The 18740-nt window shown below is 43.9% G+C and overlaps 2 protein-coding genes and 1 pseudogene across 2 annotated transcripts; 2 read left to right on the forward strand and 1 right to left on the reverse strand.

Moving 5' to 3' along the window:
- Positions 1–2615: 2615 nt before the first annotated feature.
- On the forward strand, positions 2616–3566 carry LOC106821938 (olfactory receptor 1E5-like). The gene has a single exon (XM_014826842.3). It carries the CDS (start codon positions 2616–2618, stop codon positions 3564–3566), a length of 951 nt encoding a protein of 316 aa, XP_014682328.1.
- Positions 3567–6271: 2705 nt separating this feature from the next.
- LOC106821939 (olfactory receptor family 1 subfamily R member 1 pseudogene) lies at positions 6272–7216 on the reverse strand. Its single transcript, XM_044745396.2, has one exon. It carries the CDS (start codon positions 7214–7216, stop codon positions 6272–6274), a length of 945 nt encoding a protein of 314 aa, XP_044601331.1.
- A 10034-nt stretch (positions 7217–17250) lies between these two features.
- LOC139040000 (olfactory receptor 1P1-like) lies at positions 17251–18486 on the forward strand (annotated as a pseudogene).
- Positions 18487–18740: the final 254 nt, after the last annotated feature.

Genomic DNA, 18740 nt, shown 5'->3' on the forward strand with positions numbered 1-18740 from the left:
TGTAAGTTCCACAAGAATTTGTAATGCTTTATTGTCCATTAGGCAGTATGTAGAATAAATAAATACGGTGATATCATCAAATGGAGGCCAAATATACAAGTAGAAAACTTGATCTCAAGGTCAAGAAGAAGGACATGGTGCTTGCCCTCATGAGGGTCCTTGCTAAAGGCTATGTCATGTTAAGCAGCTCCAGTGAGCTCTGAGCTCATGACTCCTTATTTAGAAGACTGGGGCTCTAACTGCCTGGCTAGGTAGAAATGAATGCCAGCCTTTGGCTCTGAGGCGATCCAGAGAAACAATAGGCGAAGCCTAACGTTGGTCACCTCTCTTGTTTCTTGAGTAAATACTGGGCATTTACGTTTTTTCTCTCTGAAATCAACCATTTTATTAAAATAATCAGATTTTATTAACAAAGAATTACGTAACGGTATTTTTAAAAAGTTTTACTCTCCTCTGAATCAATGCCTTATCTCATCTTCCTGCCTTCCTAGTGGCATTGCCAGGTCCTCCCTGTTCTTGGGACCCATTGACCATTCCCCCATCCTTCCTCTTCCCTCCAGTTCAAGGAAATCTCTTTCCGGTTTGATGGGAAGAAGCTTCACTTTATTTCCCAATTCAGGCCAAGACGTTTTCTTTACCAGCAAATTCTGTCCTCACTCTGGGGTGCAGGCTTTTGGAAATAAAAGCCAGGAAAACGTGTGGACTATTTCTGCTTTTTTGCCACATCTCTATCCTGAGGCAATGAGCACAGAGCTGACTACCTACTCAGGTGGGGGGAAGTGAAAGTGAAAAGCAAGGAAACAAAACCTTCAAAGATTAATATCCCCAAAATCATGGATATAATAATTTTTGAGACATTCACAGGTTGAGGGAGTTCAAGGACCATTTAATTTCCCACTCTTTGAATTGGTTGATTTGCACCTCGTGTTTCATGGCTTCCAATGCTTTTGTGCACCTCCACCAAAGGGAGGTCTTTTGCTTGCCCTCCTGCTATGTTCTCTGACCAAGAGAAAGTGGTTGTATTTATGGATATTCTGAAGCTCACTGTAGGTATCTCTCTTTAATCATTAGATGTGTGAATAAAAAACATGCCCCACTTCCTCCCCCAAAATGCTTTACTCTCAGAATTCATTCTGTCTGTGCTCCCATCTGTAAGACTTTCTCTTGATAATACGTTCTAACCTGCAATGTGTAACCAGTCCTGGAAGCACTCCTGGCTATGAGTCAAGCTGTGAAGGTTGACTGTTGGGCTTAAGTCTCAGATCTGTTGCTTAACAGGTGTGGGACCTTGTACAAGTTACTTAATAAGTGTAAATCTCAATTATTTCATCTAAAAAATGAAGATCATAGTACCTATCTCGTAGGGTTGCTGTGAAGAGTAAATGAGTTAATGCACATTACACTTTTATCCAAGTGTTTGGCAAGAGCGGGCACTGACAAATGTTTTTGTGGTCTTATTATCACTACCACCAATCATCATCATCACCACCACCAGCACCACCATCACCATCATCATAATACCCATCCTCAGCATTCCTGAGTAAGGATGGTGACTGATTTTCTGGTTGATATTACACTATTTGCATCCCTAAGCTAGAGGCACATGAAATGTTTCCTTAGACTACTTCCCACTTACTTTCAGATCATGTTGATCTTACCCCACCCATGGTGCAGTTATGGAACATACTTATAGATAAAATTCTGGAATATGGTTGAATTTGACCCATCACTTCAAATGCCTTTGTAGTTTTTCTTTATGTAATTGTTTATTTATATACTTGGTAGAGGATAAATAAGTACAGTAAACTCCTTTATCCACAGGGAATACGTTCCAAGACCCCCACTGGATGCCTGAAACCACAGATAGTACCGAACCCTATAAATACTATGTTTTTCCCTTTACATACATACTTATGATAAAGTTTAATTTATAAATTAGGCACGGTAAGAAGCTAACAACAACTAATAATAAAATAGAACAATTAAAACAATATATTGTAATAAAAATTACCATAGATCTTAGCAACCTCATCATAGGATTTTTTGTCTTCTTTCCTTATTAAGTCAAGAACTTTCACCTTTTCACTTAAAGGAAGCACTTTACAGCTTCTCTTTGGCATATCCGAATTGCCAGCATCACTGCTCTTGTGCTTTGGGTATTATTAAGTAAAATAAGGGTTACTTGAACACAAGCACTGCGATACCTTGATAGTCAATCTGATAACTGAGATGGCTACTAAGTGACCACCGGGTGGGTAGCGTATACAGTGTGGATACACTGGACAAAGGGATGATTCACATCCCAGGCAGGATGGAGTGGGGATGGTTGAGATTTCATCACACTACTCAGAATAGCATGCAATTTAAAACTTATGAGTTGTTTATTTCCAGAATTTTCCATTTAATATTTTCGTGCCTCGGTTGACCATAAGTAACTGAAAGCGCAGAAAGTGAAACTGCAGATGGGGCACTACTGTACCAAACTTAACCCTTATGACTTATGGGTATTTTATGTAAAATATCTCTTTGAAAATTCTGCAATGTTTATGTATATATATAGGCTGATACTGTCATATAAATTATTCTTAATTTCAAAAAGGTAAAACAAAAGCAACATGAAAATGGGAAACCAAACTGTCATCTCAGAGTTTCTCCTCCTGGGCCTGCCCATCGAACCAGGTCAGCAAGATCTGCTCTATGCCTTGTTCCTGGCCATGTATCTTACCACCGTCCTGGGAAACCTCCTCATCATCGTCCTCATTCACCTGGACTCCCACCTCCACACACCCATGTATTTGTTTCTCAGCAATTTGTCCTTCTCTGACCTCTGTTTTTCCTCTGTGACCATTCCCAAATTGCTGCAAAACATGCAGAACCAAGACCTGTCCATCCCCTATGCTGGCTGCCTGGCCCAGATGTACTTCTTCCTGCTTTTTGCAGACCTGAAGAGCTTCCTCCTTGTGGCCATGGCCTATGACCGCTATGTGGCCATCTGCTTCCCCCTGCACTATACCACTATCATGAGCCCCAAGCTCTGTCTCTCCCTGATGATGCTGTCCTGGGTGCTGACCACTTTCATCTCTTTGTTGCACACCCTGCTCATGGCGCGGCTCACTTTCTGCGCTGATAATGTGATCCCTCACTTTTTCTGTGACATGTCAGCTCTGCTAAAATTGGCCTGCTCTGACATTCAGATAAATGAAATCGTGATATTTATCTTGGGAGGGATTGTCATTATTGTTCCATTCTTGTTGATCTCTTCATCCTATGCACGGATTGTGTCCTCCATCCTCAAGGTCCCTTCTGCCAGGGGCATCCGCAAGGCCTTCTCCACCTGTGGCTCCCATCTCTCCGTGGTGTCTCTCTTCTATGGGACGATCACCGGCCTCTACTTGTGCCCATCAGCTAACAATTCTACTGTTAAGGAGACTATCATGGCTGTGATGTACACTGTGGTGACCCCCATGCTGAACCCCTTCATCTACAGCCTGAGGAATCAGGACATAAAGGGAGCCTTGGGAAGAGTCTTTTCAAAGTGGACAAATCAGTTTTCTCTGGGACAGTGACTCTAAAGATTAAAGCATGTTTTCAAATAGTAGGTGTAGTATTGACAATGAGTAGCATTCTGAAAAGTCTAGTGGCACCCAAGCTCGGCACTGCTAATGCAGCCGTCATGGCACTTCCAGGGGGACTTTTCCCACATGTCACTACAGGCAGGTCCATTGTGCCTTTTGGGTTTACCACTGTATGTCGGGTGTGATGTAACACAAGGACTGACATGTAGTGGACACTCAGTGATTATTATTCAATTTTGAACAAGTACTGCTCTAGTCTTGTTGTTTACTGCCCTCAAAGAATGTATAGTAGTTCCTAATTCTCTAAGAAATAAATACAAATTTCTCAGGCACTTCAGTGCTTTGCTCCTGCCAAACATATCTCTTCCGTGAAAGGTATCTTCCAATTTATTATGCACGTGTTCTTGTAATTTTTTACTCTCCAGGATCATCAGTTCTCCCCTCGAAGGTCTATTCAGTTCTTAATTTTATTTTCAGGTGTTGATTGATTCACCTAGTGTGAGAGTTGAGAGCCAGTGTGTCTCCGAGGCTGTCAGGATAAGAGGTGAGGGGAACCTGTAGTAGCAGCTAAGGTCAGAGCCCAGAGCCAGATGGAAGACATGACTGACTCTAAGAGAACCAGCAGAGTCAGTGAGCCCTTAGAAGGCCATCAGCTCCCTTCTCAAAAGAAAAGTCATGTACCATTCATGCTAAGAGAAGAGATGTCAGGTTCCATCAACAATGGACCTCCTCTCCTAAAGTCAAGAGGATACATAAGCCTCAAGAGTCTGGAAAAAGTAGAACAAAATCAACACAAAGAAAATAGGAGGAAAGAATTAGTAAATATAAAAGTGAAAAATTAGTGGAGTTGAAAACCAATAAACAATAGAGTAATAATAACAAGCTAAATGTTGGTTCTTTGGAAATGTTAGTGATAACATAAAACATTGGCATGTAAAACAAGATAAAAAAAAAAAAGAGAAAACGTGGGGCTGGCCCCGTGGCCGAGTGGTTAAGTTCGCGCGCTCCGCGGCAGGCGGCCCAGTGTTTCATTGGTTCGAATCCTAGGCGCGGACATGGCACTGCTCATCAGACCACGCTGAGGCAGCATCCCACATGCCACAACTAGAAGAACCCACAACGAAGAATACACAACTATGTACCGGGGGGCGTTGGGGAGAAAAAGGAAAAAATAAAATCTTTAAAAAAAAAAAAAAAGAGAAAACACATAAAAAAGAACTCTAGGAGTGAAAAAGGAGCAAAATTAACAACTAAAGATGCAGTTTTAAAATCATAATACTATATACAACTTTAAAACAAAAATTTTGAAAATGTGTGCAAAATTATCTTTTGGGAACTTAGATGTTACTAAAATTTGTTCAATATGATAAAAAATTGAATAGACTACAAATCATTGAAGAAGATGAACTTAGTTTTATGACTTTGGGACAGCAGCTTGATTTCTCTAAATCTGTTTCCTCTCTTCAGCAATGAGAATAAAATGGTATCTTTCTTGTGGAATCTTGTGAGGTTTAAACAAGACACGCAAAGAGCACTTAGGACAGTGGCTGGCAGGTAATAATTCCCCACTAAATGTTATCTTTTATTATATTTATTACAAGAATATCATTACACCATCGTAATAGTGAAACATTGGAAAAGCATAAATATTTATCAGTAAGGGAATAGTTAAACTGTAGAACATTACAGTATAGGGTTCTATACCATGAAGTTAAAAATGAAGTTCTATTTGTAGGGATAAGAAAAGATCTCCAAGACATATTGTTTCATGAAAAAGGGAAATTGCAGAATATATGTAAGGAAAGATAGATAGTATTTATGTTTCAAAACTGGAAAGAGAGAGAAAGAGAGAGGAAAGAGAGAAGGAGAGAGACAAAAGGTATTGATAGAATTGATAACCCAGATGGGAGTGGAGATTGCACTGGATGGTGGTCAAGGAGAATTTTACCTTTATCTCTATTTTTGAATTTTTTTTCCTTTTTCTCCCACAGCCCCCCGGTACATGGTTGTGTATTTTTAGTTGTGGGTCCTTCTAGTTGTGGCATGGGGGATGCCGCCTCAGCGTGGCTTGATGAGCGGTGCCATGTCCGCGCCCAGGATTCGAGTTGGTGAAGCAGAGTGCTCGAACTTAAACACTTGGCCACGGGGCTGGCCCCTATTTTTGAATTCTTACCGTGAAAATGGTAGATATAGTATCTAGGGAATAGAATTTTAAAAGGTTTAAATACTTTAAAAAATAGCTATATCTTTCCTGAATTTTCCAGAAAAGGAGTCTGCAAGGGTGTGGGCTACGGTACAGAATATTCAAAAAACACCTCTTTAAAAACCTCTTAGACCTGCGCTGCTTCTCAGGCGTGCTCTCCTCCAGCCGGTGCTGCCCACAGTGTCCTTCTCCCTCTCCATGAGCTACAAGACTTATTCTCTACTCCCGTTTGTTCCCTTTTATTTTCCCAAAATTTAAAAGTAGACTCTATTTCGAACATTCAGACCATACAGAAGTGAATTTAGCTTATTGCTATGTACCCAACCCTATGAATAAACACTTTTTCATGTTTGCTTCAGGTCTAATTTTTAATTTAACAAGAAATAAGACGCTTGTAGGATCAAAACTGCTAGTGCTTTGGAAAGCTAAAAGAAAAAGGAGGGGTTCTTTTGTAATCATTATTATGGAAATGCCAGTGAATCCAGACGCGCCCTCACACCTCTTCGGGTGCAGCCCTCTGTCTAAGTCCCCTTTTTAGGGCGCCTTTGACCTCTTTGTTGCGAAGGCTGTAGATGAAAGGGTTCAAGGTGGGTGTGACCACCGCATAGACCACGCTGGCCAGGCGGTCGTAGCGGGCCGAGTAGGCAGACGACGGCCGGAAATAGACGGAGAGGACAGAGCCGAAGAAAAGCGACACGACCACCAGGTGGGCCCCACAGGTGGAGAAGGCGCGGAAACGGCCCCTTGCGGACCGCACTCTCAAGACCGCGACGAGGATGCGCGCGTAGGACAGGGACACGAGGAGCAGCGGGGTCAGCACCACGACCAGGCCCTCCGAGAAGATAGCAGCCTCCGCGGCCGCCGTGTCCGAGATCGCCAAGCTCAGCATCACCGTCATGTCACAAAAGAAGTGGCGCACAGGGGTGGAGCGCGGGTAAGAGAGCGCGGAGATGAGCAGCGTGTGGAGCAGCGAGTGCAGGTGCGCCACCGCCCAGGACGCCCCCACTAGCACCGCGCAGCGCCAGGGTGTCATGACCGCGCCGTAGTGCAGGGGGCGGCAGACTGCCACCGCGCGGTCGTAGGACATGGCTGCCAGGAGGTAGCTCTCCGTGATGCCCAGAGCCACGAAGAAGTACATCTGGGCAAAGCACCCGTGGAAGGACATGGCCTGGCCTGGGTGGAGCAGGCCGGCCAGCAGTCTGGGGACCGTGACGGTGGTAAAGCAGACGTCCACGAGGCTCAGATGACCCAAGAAGTAATACATGGGGGAGCAGAGGGCCCCGTCGGATCTCACCAACACCACAATGCTCACGTTGCCCAGGGCATTGAGCAGGTAGATGCCAAGGAAGAGCAGGAACAGCAGCGGGTGGACGTCTGTTCCGTCCATCAGGCCAAGGAGGAGGAACTGTGGGGCGGACGTGAGGTTGGCCAGGGCCATGGAGTGGCCAGGGAGGTGGGGTGCTGAGGGGAAAGATGAGGCAGCCGGCCTCAATTCGGGCACTTCTAGGTGGACCTCTGCATGTTGAGATTCCATGTAATATTTAAAAATTTCTGCTTGCTAAAATGGCTTGAAAACCACATTGTTCATCCAATAATCCTAATTTTATGAAGAAACTGAATCTCAGAAGGGTATACTAGGGTGGTGGGTAGTCTGAAGCTTTGGAGTAAATTAGACCTGATTTTGAGCCTTGGCTCTGCCACTCAGGTGGTGTGACTTTTCTGAGCCTCAGTTTCTTCTTCTTTAAATGAGAAAAATACCAGGAACTACCTCTGGAGTTGGTTGTGAGGATGAAATGCATAATAAACTTAAAATATTTAGCACTGTATCCAGCATATAATAAGCACTCAAAACTGTTATCTATCATCTACTTATCTCTATCTCTATCTATCTATCTATCTATCATCTATCTTCATCATCATCATCATCATCTGCTTAGTCAAACAAGTAGTTAGGGGCAGAATTAGGTCCCAGGCCATCAGAATACCAGTGTTTTCTTCACCAAACACTTTACTGCATTTGTCATTCGTTTATTCACCACATATTATGTGCTAGGTCAGGAATTGGCAAACCTTTTCTGTAAAGGATCATATAGTAAATATTTTAGGCTTATGGGCCATATAGTCTGTGTTGCAACAACTCAACTCTGCCTTTGTAGCGTGAAAACAGCCATCAATAATATGTAAATGAATGGCCGTGGCTGTGTTCCAATCAAACATTATTTACAAAACAGGTGGAGGGAGGGGTCAGTTTTGACATAGTTTGCTGACCCCTCTGCTAGGTACTGTGGGAAATAGGGAGAAGATGAGTGACCTAGAGAAGCTTGCAGAGTGTTTCATACTTTACTAATTTTATGAACCAAGTGGGAGTAAATTATTCCGCCAGCAGGAGTTTGGGAAGAATTCAAAGAAGGGATGGGATTTGAACTGGATCTTGCAGGGTTCACCCAACAGACATGATATGGTGTGGGAAGGGAAGTGCATTCTGGATAGGGGGAAGAGATCGTGTGGGGCTGTTGGTAGAGGTGGCATGAAATGAAGAAGGTAAAACCTCCACATATGACACTGGGATGAGATTTGTCTTTGCTCTGACCTCAGTTGACAGAAAACTTAAAATGTCTCAGGTGACTTCAGTTATCTTAGAAACAAGGCACTCATTTTGTCCCCCACTCAGTCTCTTCCTTAAAACACATTCTTTTCTCTCATTGCTCCAAAGTTTCTAGAAATGTTCTATCACTAGCCTAGCCCATCCCTACTTTACCAGGAAAGAGGGCCAGGCTTTGGTGAGATCCCAGAGTGGACAAAGTCAGTTCTTAGCAAGGAAGCTCCTTGCAGGAAGGAGCTGCATCTCACTGTCTTGCCCAGTGATCTGTACACAAAATTTACCCCGTAAATATTTGTTGAATGAAGCTTTTTAAAGAGCAATGAGTGAAAATACAGGTGAAGGGAGAGTGAGAGAGGAGATGATGGGCAAACCGCTGTGTCCAGGCCTGTCATTTCCCAGGAGAAGCCCCAGATCTATCCTACTTTTTCATTTTTCTGCTTCTGTCTCTCTGTCACCCATTGGCTGTCCCATGGAAATCATCTGCTTATGCCGACCCACCCTTGCCCCAACATAGAGCTGCAGTGTTGAAGAGCCAGGACCTTGGCATCTCTCCAATCCGTCTTCTCTTGAGGTTCGGGATTCTCCCCTGCAGAGCCCCTGACCTTCCCTCCCCACCTCCATGTGGGCAACTGCGTGATGTAGAGGAAAGGGCACTGGCTTCGGAGTCAGAGCCACCTGGGTTTTCATCCTGATTGGCTGTGTAAACATGGACCTGTCTTCATCTCATCTCCACTCTCCTCATCTATAAAATGGGGAGACTGATTATTCCTCTCTTATAGGGTGATGTCAAGATTAAATGAAGTAATGTATGTATCAGCACATAGCAGGGAATGGATGCTCAGTACACGCTAGTTTCCTTCCCCTCAACTTCTGATGGTGTCTCCCTGATGCTCCTGGAGGCAGTCCAGTCCACTACTGGAGGGCTGTAGTTATCTGAGTATGTTTTTCTTAATCTCAACGGAAACCTGCTTCCTTGTAACTTCTACAAGCGGTCCCAGTTTCGGCCACTGGGGGCTACACACCAAATCTCCTTTCTCTGCAGATTTTCACATAGTGTTCGAAGAAATCTAGGTCTACTAAGTCTTCTTTTCTCTGACCCAAACATCCCTGGTGCTTAGATTCTTTTTTATAGGGCCTAATTTCCAGGTCCTTTTCCATTCTGGTCACCCTGTGCTTTGTCAATATTCTTAACGGGAATTGGACGCAGTGCTCTAGCTGGGGTTGGGCCGTGTAGAGTTCCCTGGGGGCAGTTTAACAGCTCAGCTGTACACTTCACACCTATTTACTGAGTACCTGCTTTGGGTTAGGCATTGTGTTGGTCTCTAGGACCATAAAGGTGGGTCATCTGTTGTCCTTGACCTCCAGCTGTGCACCGTGTAGTCAGCACTACACTTACTGTGTGAACCAAGTAGGGGGGATTTTCTCTGCTTGGCGAACAGGTGAGGTTTGACCTGGGGTTGAAGAATGAGGACATCACCAGATGGAGACTTGGGAGTGGAAAGGACCTTCCAGGCAGAGGGGAGAGAAAATGCGAAGGCAGAGGAAGATGTTTTGTGGGTGGGGAGAGCTAAAATGTGGCCTCATCCTCCCTGGTGCTGTCAGGCAGAGTGGAGCGGGGCGGGGAGGAGAATAAGACACAAAAAGAAGACAGCAGGGGCAGTTGGGTTCCCTCACCTGAAGGGCAGCATGCCAGGCCTCAACACGGTCTGCAGCGTCTGTGGACTGGCCCGCCTCCTGGCCAGAGGTCCTCCATCTTGAGGACAGATGCAGTGTTCTCCATCTCCACCCAGAGACTTCAGCTTGTTTCCTGTGGGCTGGAACAGCAGCCTTAGGGAAAGAGAAAGCCAGAGCTGTAAGGGCCGCAGGAATTCCTGAGCCATGCTCCTTCCACTCAGCTTTCCTGCCCTGCCAGTCTCCTTGTTGCCCATCGGATACAGTGCAAAGTGCTCAGCCTGGCACCCAAAGCTTCCAAACTTGGCTCCCAGCATCCTTCTTCAGTCTTAGTTCCAACTGCTTCCACATGCTTCTCCTTCCCCCACCCCAGCCTTTCTCGCCTGCCTTTCCTGCATACTGCTCCCTACCTGAAATGCTCTTTCTACCCTTTCCTGATACCCAGCTCTGGCTCCACCTCCTCCAAGAAGCCCCACCTCCTTTCTTGACTTCTCCAGCCCACACAAATGCCTTTCTCCTCTATTTCTTGTAACCCTCACTTGGAACTTAGCCCTCATTTGCTGGTATTAAAGTGACTCTTTCTGCTGTGATGCTCATCTTCCCCACTGGATGTTGAGCCTTCTGAGGGCAAATATTTAGTTCTCTGTTCCTATCTGGCCTTAGGCCTGGCACAGGGCTTTGTCTTAGCTCTCCTGGCAGTCAGGGAAGGCTCCACAGAGGAGGTGGCATTTGAGCAGGGTCAGCTTGAAGGACAAGGCATTCACTGGAAAGACAAGAGTGGAAGGGAATTCTAGAAAGAGGGACTAGCATGTACAAAGGAAATTAGAAAGGAAACCTCAGTGAAGCTACTTAACCTCTTGGAGCCATATATATTCACTTAGCAAACAGTAGGTGCTTACTAAATGTCAATTTTCTGTCCCACCCAGCCCCTAGTCACTTTTGGTGATGAGAGATATATTGACTGAGTTTATATTGGCTCCCCCTAAAGGACCTGGCATGGGACTGTTTTACCTGGATGCTGAGCTGCTGTTGTTGACTCAGAGTCCTTTCCTGAGGCCCTGGTATGGCAGGTGTCTGCTTTGAAATGGATAGGAAGAATTTAAGGTCACAAAATGAGGCAGAGATACTTAGGATTTGGGATCAGAACCCCCGTCTCCTGGGCAGCTTGCTGCCCTAAACTCTACGTGGAAAAGGTCACCTTTGTAGCAAACACTCAGGTGCACCAAGACACCAAAGTGCACAAGGATACAAGGACACAGACATATCCTGATAAACCCAGACACATGGACGTGCCAGAGACACACTCACACCCAGTAGGACAGGAATATACACATGTGGGCACACAGGGACACCAGCTTACAGTCATTTACGCACAAACATAGACACTACGTGGATCCATCCATAGACGTACATGCCACGTACACATGAAGACCCAAACACAGACCCCCACTCACAAAAATGTCAGAGACATGAAGAGACCACTGCAATTCTCCCAGGTGCTCTGAGACCTGCTCAGGAGTGGACACACAAACACCAACAACTTCCTCCTTCCTCTCACTCTTGCCTCAGGTCCCCATCTGCCTTGACAGAGCGGGGAGTAGGCAGTGGCCAACAGGGGAAACCATTGCTGGCCCCCAGCACTCTCAGTCCTGGGAGTTTCTATCCAATTCCTTGTTTCCACTCTCTTGCTGGTCAGCCCAGATTCTTCTGTCAAGGGTGTCCCAAATAGCTTTCTCTTCAACCACAGTTTTAACCTAAGATGAGCCCTTCCTGTTCCAAGGACTTCCTCCCCTCCCCTGCTTTCCTCTGTCACCTTCTCACTCATTTCTTTTCAATAATTTTCTCAGCAATCTTGCCTGTTGTATCTATTCTATGCCAAGCAGGTACTTGGAGCACCAGGCAGGGAGGGCATTCAGAACTGAATAAGACACGGTCAAAGAGTTTGTCTTCCTATCTTGGTATCAGGCAATTGGCAATGATTCTAAGACATCATCTCAGCCAACACCCACGTCACAAATGGGAAGCAAGGCTCAGAGAACACTGGACCTGAAGTCATTCAGCGATTTGGGGACAGAGTCAGAGTTTGAATCCAGAGCTCTGATTCCTACCCCTGGTTTCGTCCACTTCCCCATCCTGTCTGCCATGCATTGGCATGGCATTCTCATTTATCTCATTTATCCCCTCAGACACCTGATTTACCCTTCTGCCTTACTGCCATTGATTATTCTGCTCCCTGCCAGCAAGTCCCCTGTCTGATGACTCCCCTTTGAGCATGAACAGGCTCCACCCTCCACACCACATACCTAGAGCCTGAGCTGCTTCCAGCCCGGGGGGGGGGGGGGTGCGGGAAGGGGAGGAGGATGGGGTGGCCAGGGGGATGGACAGTTCAGGCAGGTATGTCCTGGAGTGAAGATTTACTGCAACAGCCAAAGGCAAGAGGAGTGGCATGTGGGCTGGGAGCAGAGGGTGTCACCCACTAATTAATTAACCAGGAACCTCCATGGAGAGCTATGGTGGCCTCTGCAGTCGCAGGCACCATGAGGACCTCTCAGCCCTCAACCAGCACAGCTTCTTCTCTCCTACCTGCTGGAGAGACTGAGTGGGAGAGAGGGAATAGAGGGGTGTAGGAACTCATAATTGGAATAGACCCCTTTCAATGTGTGGACCACCTGTGCCAGCCCACTGTGCTCAGAGGATGTTATCACTCCTTTGCCTCCTTCTAAGTGGGCACTGATGGCCTGAGAGGGGCAGGGCTTGTTGGAGGTCACACAGCCAGGGGACCTTGGCCTCTTCTCCCTGGCTGTACCTATGCTGAGCTGCAACCATCACTCTAAAGCTGCGACATCACTGTGAGTCCTCTGCTTGGGGAAGAACTTTTCTTCTGATCCTGCTATGAGGAGAACAGTGAAGTGAAGCTGGGGGACTAGATGCCCAGTCTCCCAGCATGGGCCCCCAAAGCCCTTCCCTGATCCCCAGGCCCACCTCCGCCCTAGAGGTCCCACCTTACCCAGAAGTCAAGGGAGGGAGGAGGGGCTGGAATTGCTGGCAAATTCGCCCCAGGACAGCAGGATTGGGGACACCTGGGGAGGTGCTCTCGATGGGCTTCAGGGGTGCTGCCCTCTGTCACCCCTCAGCCCAGGTTGGAGATGCCAGGATCTCAGCCCTCAGCCCTGCCTAGCTGGTGCCAGGGCAAGATGATTTCTTTCCTTGTTCTGGAGCCTTTTGACTGAAGCCTCATTGGCTAGGCAAAGCAGCCCTCCTGAATTTGGAGGGCTGACCCAATCCCCAGGCTGATGAATTTCTCCTGAGGACAACCTCTCTCTCTCATCTGCCCTCCCTCCACCTGGCATGCCTTTTAATGCTTGCAGAACTGCTAGCCACATCCCAGGGGATGAGCCTCTCCAGCTTGACTCTTCATTCATTTGAAAACATTGCTCAGCGTCCATGGGGTGGTGGCCCTGTTGGGCTCTGGGAAATGTCAGAGAAGTCTTGGAAGAAGTGAGGTATTCAAGTCCAACCAGCAGTGGGACCCCGGGCAAGTCTCTTCTCCTCTCAGGGTCTCAGGGTCCTCATCCATCAGTAAATTGAAAGGAGGGAACTGACAGAGCCTGATGATCCCTTCATGTTGGAGGATGGAACATTCTGAGGATGTGCTCTGAAGAGTTAACATTCAGGCCGGGGAAAGAAGACTTGGGCACAGGCAGTAAGTGCCCTAGGGGCTTAGAATAGAAACTCTGCCTGTGGCTTGGGTGTTCAGGGAACACTTCTGGGAGGAAGTGATGTTTAAATGGAGCAAAAGAATGAGAGGATTTGGGTGTGTGGAAGGGCAGTGTGGGCAAACCAAGGTATCTGGGAAGCACATTTTATGCAGAGGGGGCACAGGGAAGTACAAGGGAGGGGAAAGTCTGCCCATACAAGTTTCCAGTAGGGGAGAAGGCACATGCGTCACCTTCCCTGGTACTGGGCATCATCCTGTCCTTGCTACCATGGGAAACCTTGGAGAAATTACTGCAATTTTCTGCACCTCAGTGTCTCAGCTATAAAACGGGACAATCGTAGAACCTGCTTCATAGAGATGCTCTGAGGATCAGAAGAGTTAATGAATGTAAAGCCCTTAGAACAAAGCCCAACACGCAGCAACTACCAACTACACGTTGTCTGTTACTATTATTATCCCTCTGCAGGTCCTACTGTGTGCTGGGTGTTTAAGGATTTGTTCTATCCTTAACTTTCCTGACCTGGATTTTTTTCCTTAAGAAGACAATTTGAACCTCTCCATTCCTCTGATAAATATGAAATGACTGTTGGTCAACAATAAGGAGGCACTACGTATCTTCATGTTGCTATTAGCTGTTTCAAATAGATTTGAGGATACTGACTAATGCCCTAAGAATATCATTGTTGTTACAGCATGTGGTAATGTGTGGTTCTATTTAATGTGTCCCTATTGTTTAACAGTGCCAAGTACTACCACACAATGGAAACAATTGCCACGGGAAAACGGCAATAACTAAAACAAAGGGATTCTTCAGAGACTTGCTAGCTTTAAATTCCTAAGGCATGCTTTTCTCCCCCCACCCCCTAGTTGTGTTTATTGTAGTAAAATACATATAACATAAAATTTGCCATCTTAACCATTTTAAGTGTACAGTTTAGTGGTATTAAGTAAGTATTGCTTTCTTCTTAAAACTTACTGTTTCTTAAAAAACAGAAAATGTTCTTGTTTTTTCCCCTCTTTACCTTTAAAATTTCTTTATTTGATTTTTTCTTTTCTTATTCTAAGGGTAATATATACTTGTTATAACGAATGAAAAATACAGAGATGTATAAAGCAAAAAAAATCATCTCTCCTGAGCTCCTCTTATCTCCCAGCTCTACCAGGTCATCAATGTTGGTAGCCAAGTTCCACACCTTTCTCCCAGCTCATGCACACTTACATCTATCTATCTGTCTATCTGTCTGATCATCATCTATCCATCCACACACATACATGTATATAAAGTTTTTCAAAGTATACTTTTTTAGCATAAAGAGAAGATGATACAGAAAATATGTAGGGATTTTTGCAAAAGATTTTATATTCTAGCAAAGCAACTATTTTCATTTGCATTTATTCCCTTCCAATACACACAAAATGTTGAGCAGTTTATCCTTTTCATTTTCAACCACAGAGTTGGTTAAGTTAAAAAAAAAATAAACTACACGCTATTCATGCTAATGATTGCATGTTCCTTGAAATGGACATGCCACAAGTTATTTAATCATTATTGTAATTTTGAACAAATTAATAAGGAAGGTATGTCAACTTGGGCCTTTTTTCTTCCTTAAAGCTTTCCTACCCCAGAGAGAAAAATACAAGGTCAAAGAGGTGAATGTTTTTGTAACTCCTGATAAATGTGGAGGAGGAATTCATCATCCAAGCTTTTTACTACTTACACTGCCATTGGCGATGGCTGAATGTGCCTTCTCCCAACTGTGGAATATTATTATCATGTTTAGTATTAATTTTCCTTTTCTTGATTTTTGACTCTGTGGAAAATAGAACCTTGTTTTAATTTCCTTTGACTGTTTAGTGCATTTCTCTACCATCACGTGAGTGTAGCTTTGCTCACTTGGCCTTACTTACTTGCCTTGTTCTAGCAAAGTACAGCCAACTATAAATCAGGGTCTTGGCCCATCTTGGGCTGTGCACCTGAAAAGCAAAACAATAAGCTATAAAACAAGACATGTAATGTTTGTACTTTTTCTTTAGCATAAACCATTTAAAATAACTTCTATTTTTATTTTACCATAGTTGAAATTCTCAGACAAATGAACACATACAGGATGAATATCATCAAGTTATGCATCAGTTTGAACTGACTTGTGGAGTAATTTTCAAAGATATACCATGCCACACGAACACAAAAAGAAATATATATAAGACTTAAAAATATTTACATTACAATACTTATATTATTATAATTTAATAATATATTATAATAGTGTAAGGTATTTTATATTTTAAAATATTTATATAGTAACATTTATATTATTATAATTTAATAATATATTTAATAAATAAATATTATTTTTAGTATTTAATTTAATAAATAAATAATAAATCTATTTAATAATAGATTTAATAAATAGATTTATCCAACAGATAGGTTAAAAATCCTAAAATAGGAAAGAAAATCCAACAGATAGGGTTAAACTTGGTTTTAAGAACCCACGTCACCTGAAAAATCAAAATTTAAAGGAGATAGCAATATGTAAACTAGATAAAATGAAATCATATATCTGAACAAGTCCTCATAAACATGCTCAGGATAGGAGAATCTTCTGCATGCCATTTTATTTAGAACTGATGGAAAAGTGCATGTTTGAAACCACAAACACCAAAGGTGTGAAGTGAAGAGAGAAAACATGCAGCTTAGAAAGAACACATCTAAAAGAAAGTGAAATTCAACCCGAAGGAGCTGACAAGCTGCAGATGTGAAGAATTAGATCCCCAAATATATGTCTTAAATAGATAAGTACAATGAAAAAGTTTACATGATGAAAGATGCCCTAAGACAGAGAAGTCAGATTGAATTCTGCCTCGGGGAATTGTCTGGGAAACCAACTCAATTTGATAGGGTAGATCATGTATTCATTCATTCATTCATACAACCAACAAATATTTTCTGAGCACTGACCTTGTGCTAGGAAATATTACAGGTGTTGGCGATACGGCAGGGAAAAAGAAGATCAAATCTCTTTCCCCAGAGAACTTATATTATTATAATCATGAGATCTTATTTTATTTCTTTACGAAGAAACAACAGTAGAGGAATATTGTCACTATATTAGATGGAGGCTGAGCCATCTTCTCCATGAAATTTGAAGTAAGCTTGCCCTCTGAGAGGAAATAAAACAGACACACAAATTATACGATCAGCCACATGTTTAAGTGTGTGAAGAGATTAGTTGTAAAACGGTCTTTGCAGAATTTTGGAAAACTTGCAACTCAAATCAAGGTGACCTAGGGGTAATCTCAGGGAGACAGGATTGTAAGTGGCTTTAACTTAGTAAGTGGAAGTTAATTAGTTGTGGTAAACTCTGTTTGGAAAAAAATGATGAGAAGAGAAAGGAGTAGGTCAACCATGAAAATCCAGGAAAAAAAGAATCTTCCAAGATGAACGTTGGCAGTGCCTTTGGAAGCCCTACTTGGAAAGATGGACCTGTTACTCCTTAGGTGTGTCATGAACTTCCCCTTCACCAAACTTTCTTTGGTAAGCAGAGGGTTCCAAAGTACCTTAGTAGCATCCGACTGCACACCAAGTAATGCTCTGATATAGTTTGTCTGTTGAGAGAGGATTTACGGTCAGCAGAATCTCTATTCCTACCTTTAAGTTCTATTTATCACAATAAATTAGCCTTCTGGTCTATATCTGTCCCTACCTGAAACGTAGTTAATGCAACTTCACTCCTGAAAAGTGGATCCACCCTTGATGCAAGTTTCTGAGTCTACAGGGTTGAGAACTGAACCAAATGTCCCTTTTGAGGTATGTTTTAACCAGACGACTTTCCCCAGGTGTGTCCATTTTTGTTTTATTGCCTGCCTTCTTCACACTGCAACAGTTTGGTCAAAGCATCCAAATGTTTTCTAGTCAGTGAGTAAGAGGAAAAGAGAAGAAACTACAGCAGGAGGCATTCAGGTTAGAGAGAAAGAAGTTGTTTCTGGTACAGGGTTTCATCTTATATTCTCCTAACACAGTGCCTTGCATAGAGATGATGTTCAACAAGCAAACATTTATTTTCTTTAACTTCTGAAATAGGAGAATTACATGGATATTGCTAATCTATACTGAAATACGTTTAGAGAATTTTAATGAGTCTCACTTGAGGTCTCTTTCTCTGACTTTGGGCTCAGGCAGGAGGGAACCGGATTAGCATCTTTGAGTTCCTCCTCTGGGGCCTCTCAGAGTGGCCAGAGCAGCAATGCATCCTCTTCTTGCTGTTCCTGTGGATGTACGTGGTCCCTGTGGCTGGGAACCTGCTCATCATCCTGGCCATTGGCACCAATGCATGTCTCTTCATGCCTATATACTTCTTCCTCACCAGTTGGTCCTGTGCAGACATCCTTTTCACCTCCTCCACTGTGCCCAAGGCCTGGTGAACATCCAGACCCAGAGCAACTCCATTTCCTACACAGGGTGGCAGGCTTAGCTCTATTTCTTGCTTTTGGGGACATGGACATCTTTCTCCTGACCACAATGGCCTTCAACCTCTATGTGGCCATTTGCCACCCTCTCCACTACACTATGGTCACATCTCTCAGTGCTGCACCTTCATGGGGACTGCCTGCTCATGGTGCACCGAGTTTCCATAACTCACACCTTTCTCATATTCTGTCTTTTCTTCTCTACAATGTCATCCCTGACCTATTCTGTCATCTGGGACCACGATGAAAGCATTTTTCTCTGACAGGCATTTATAAGTTTGTTCTCTTGCTCTTGGGGGTGTAATTATTTTGGCCCTTTATTTTTTCTTTATTGAGATAATGTACTCACAGTAAAATGCATAGATCAGTAAGTTCAATAAATTTTGATCAAATGTATACACCTGTATTATCATTATCCAAGTCAAGATATGGAATATTTCCATTTTCCTAGAAAGCTCCTCATGCCCTTTCTAGTCATCCCTCACCTTGAGGCAACTATTG

Source organism: Equus asinus, chromosome 13, assembly GCF_041296235.1.
Source record: "Equus asinus isolate D_3611 breed Donkey chromosome 13, EquAss-T2T_v2, whole genome shotgun sequence".
Taxonomy (NCBI): Eukaryota; Metazoa; Chordata; class Mammalia; order Perissodactyla; family Equidae; genus Equus; species Equus asinus.

Bases quoted from the DNA above. Each gene is read 5' to 3' on its own strand.
- LOC106821938 (XM_014826842.3), top strand. From the start codon at position 2,616: ATGAAAATGGGAAACCAAACTGTCATCTCAGAGTTTCTCCTCCTGGGC.
- LOC106821939 (XM_044745396.2), bottom strand. From the start codon at position 7,216: ATGGCCCTGGCCAACCTCACGTCCGCCCCACAGTTCCTCCTCCTTGGC.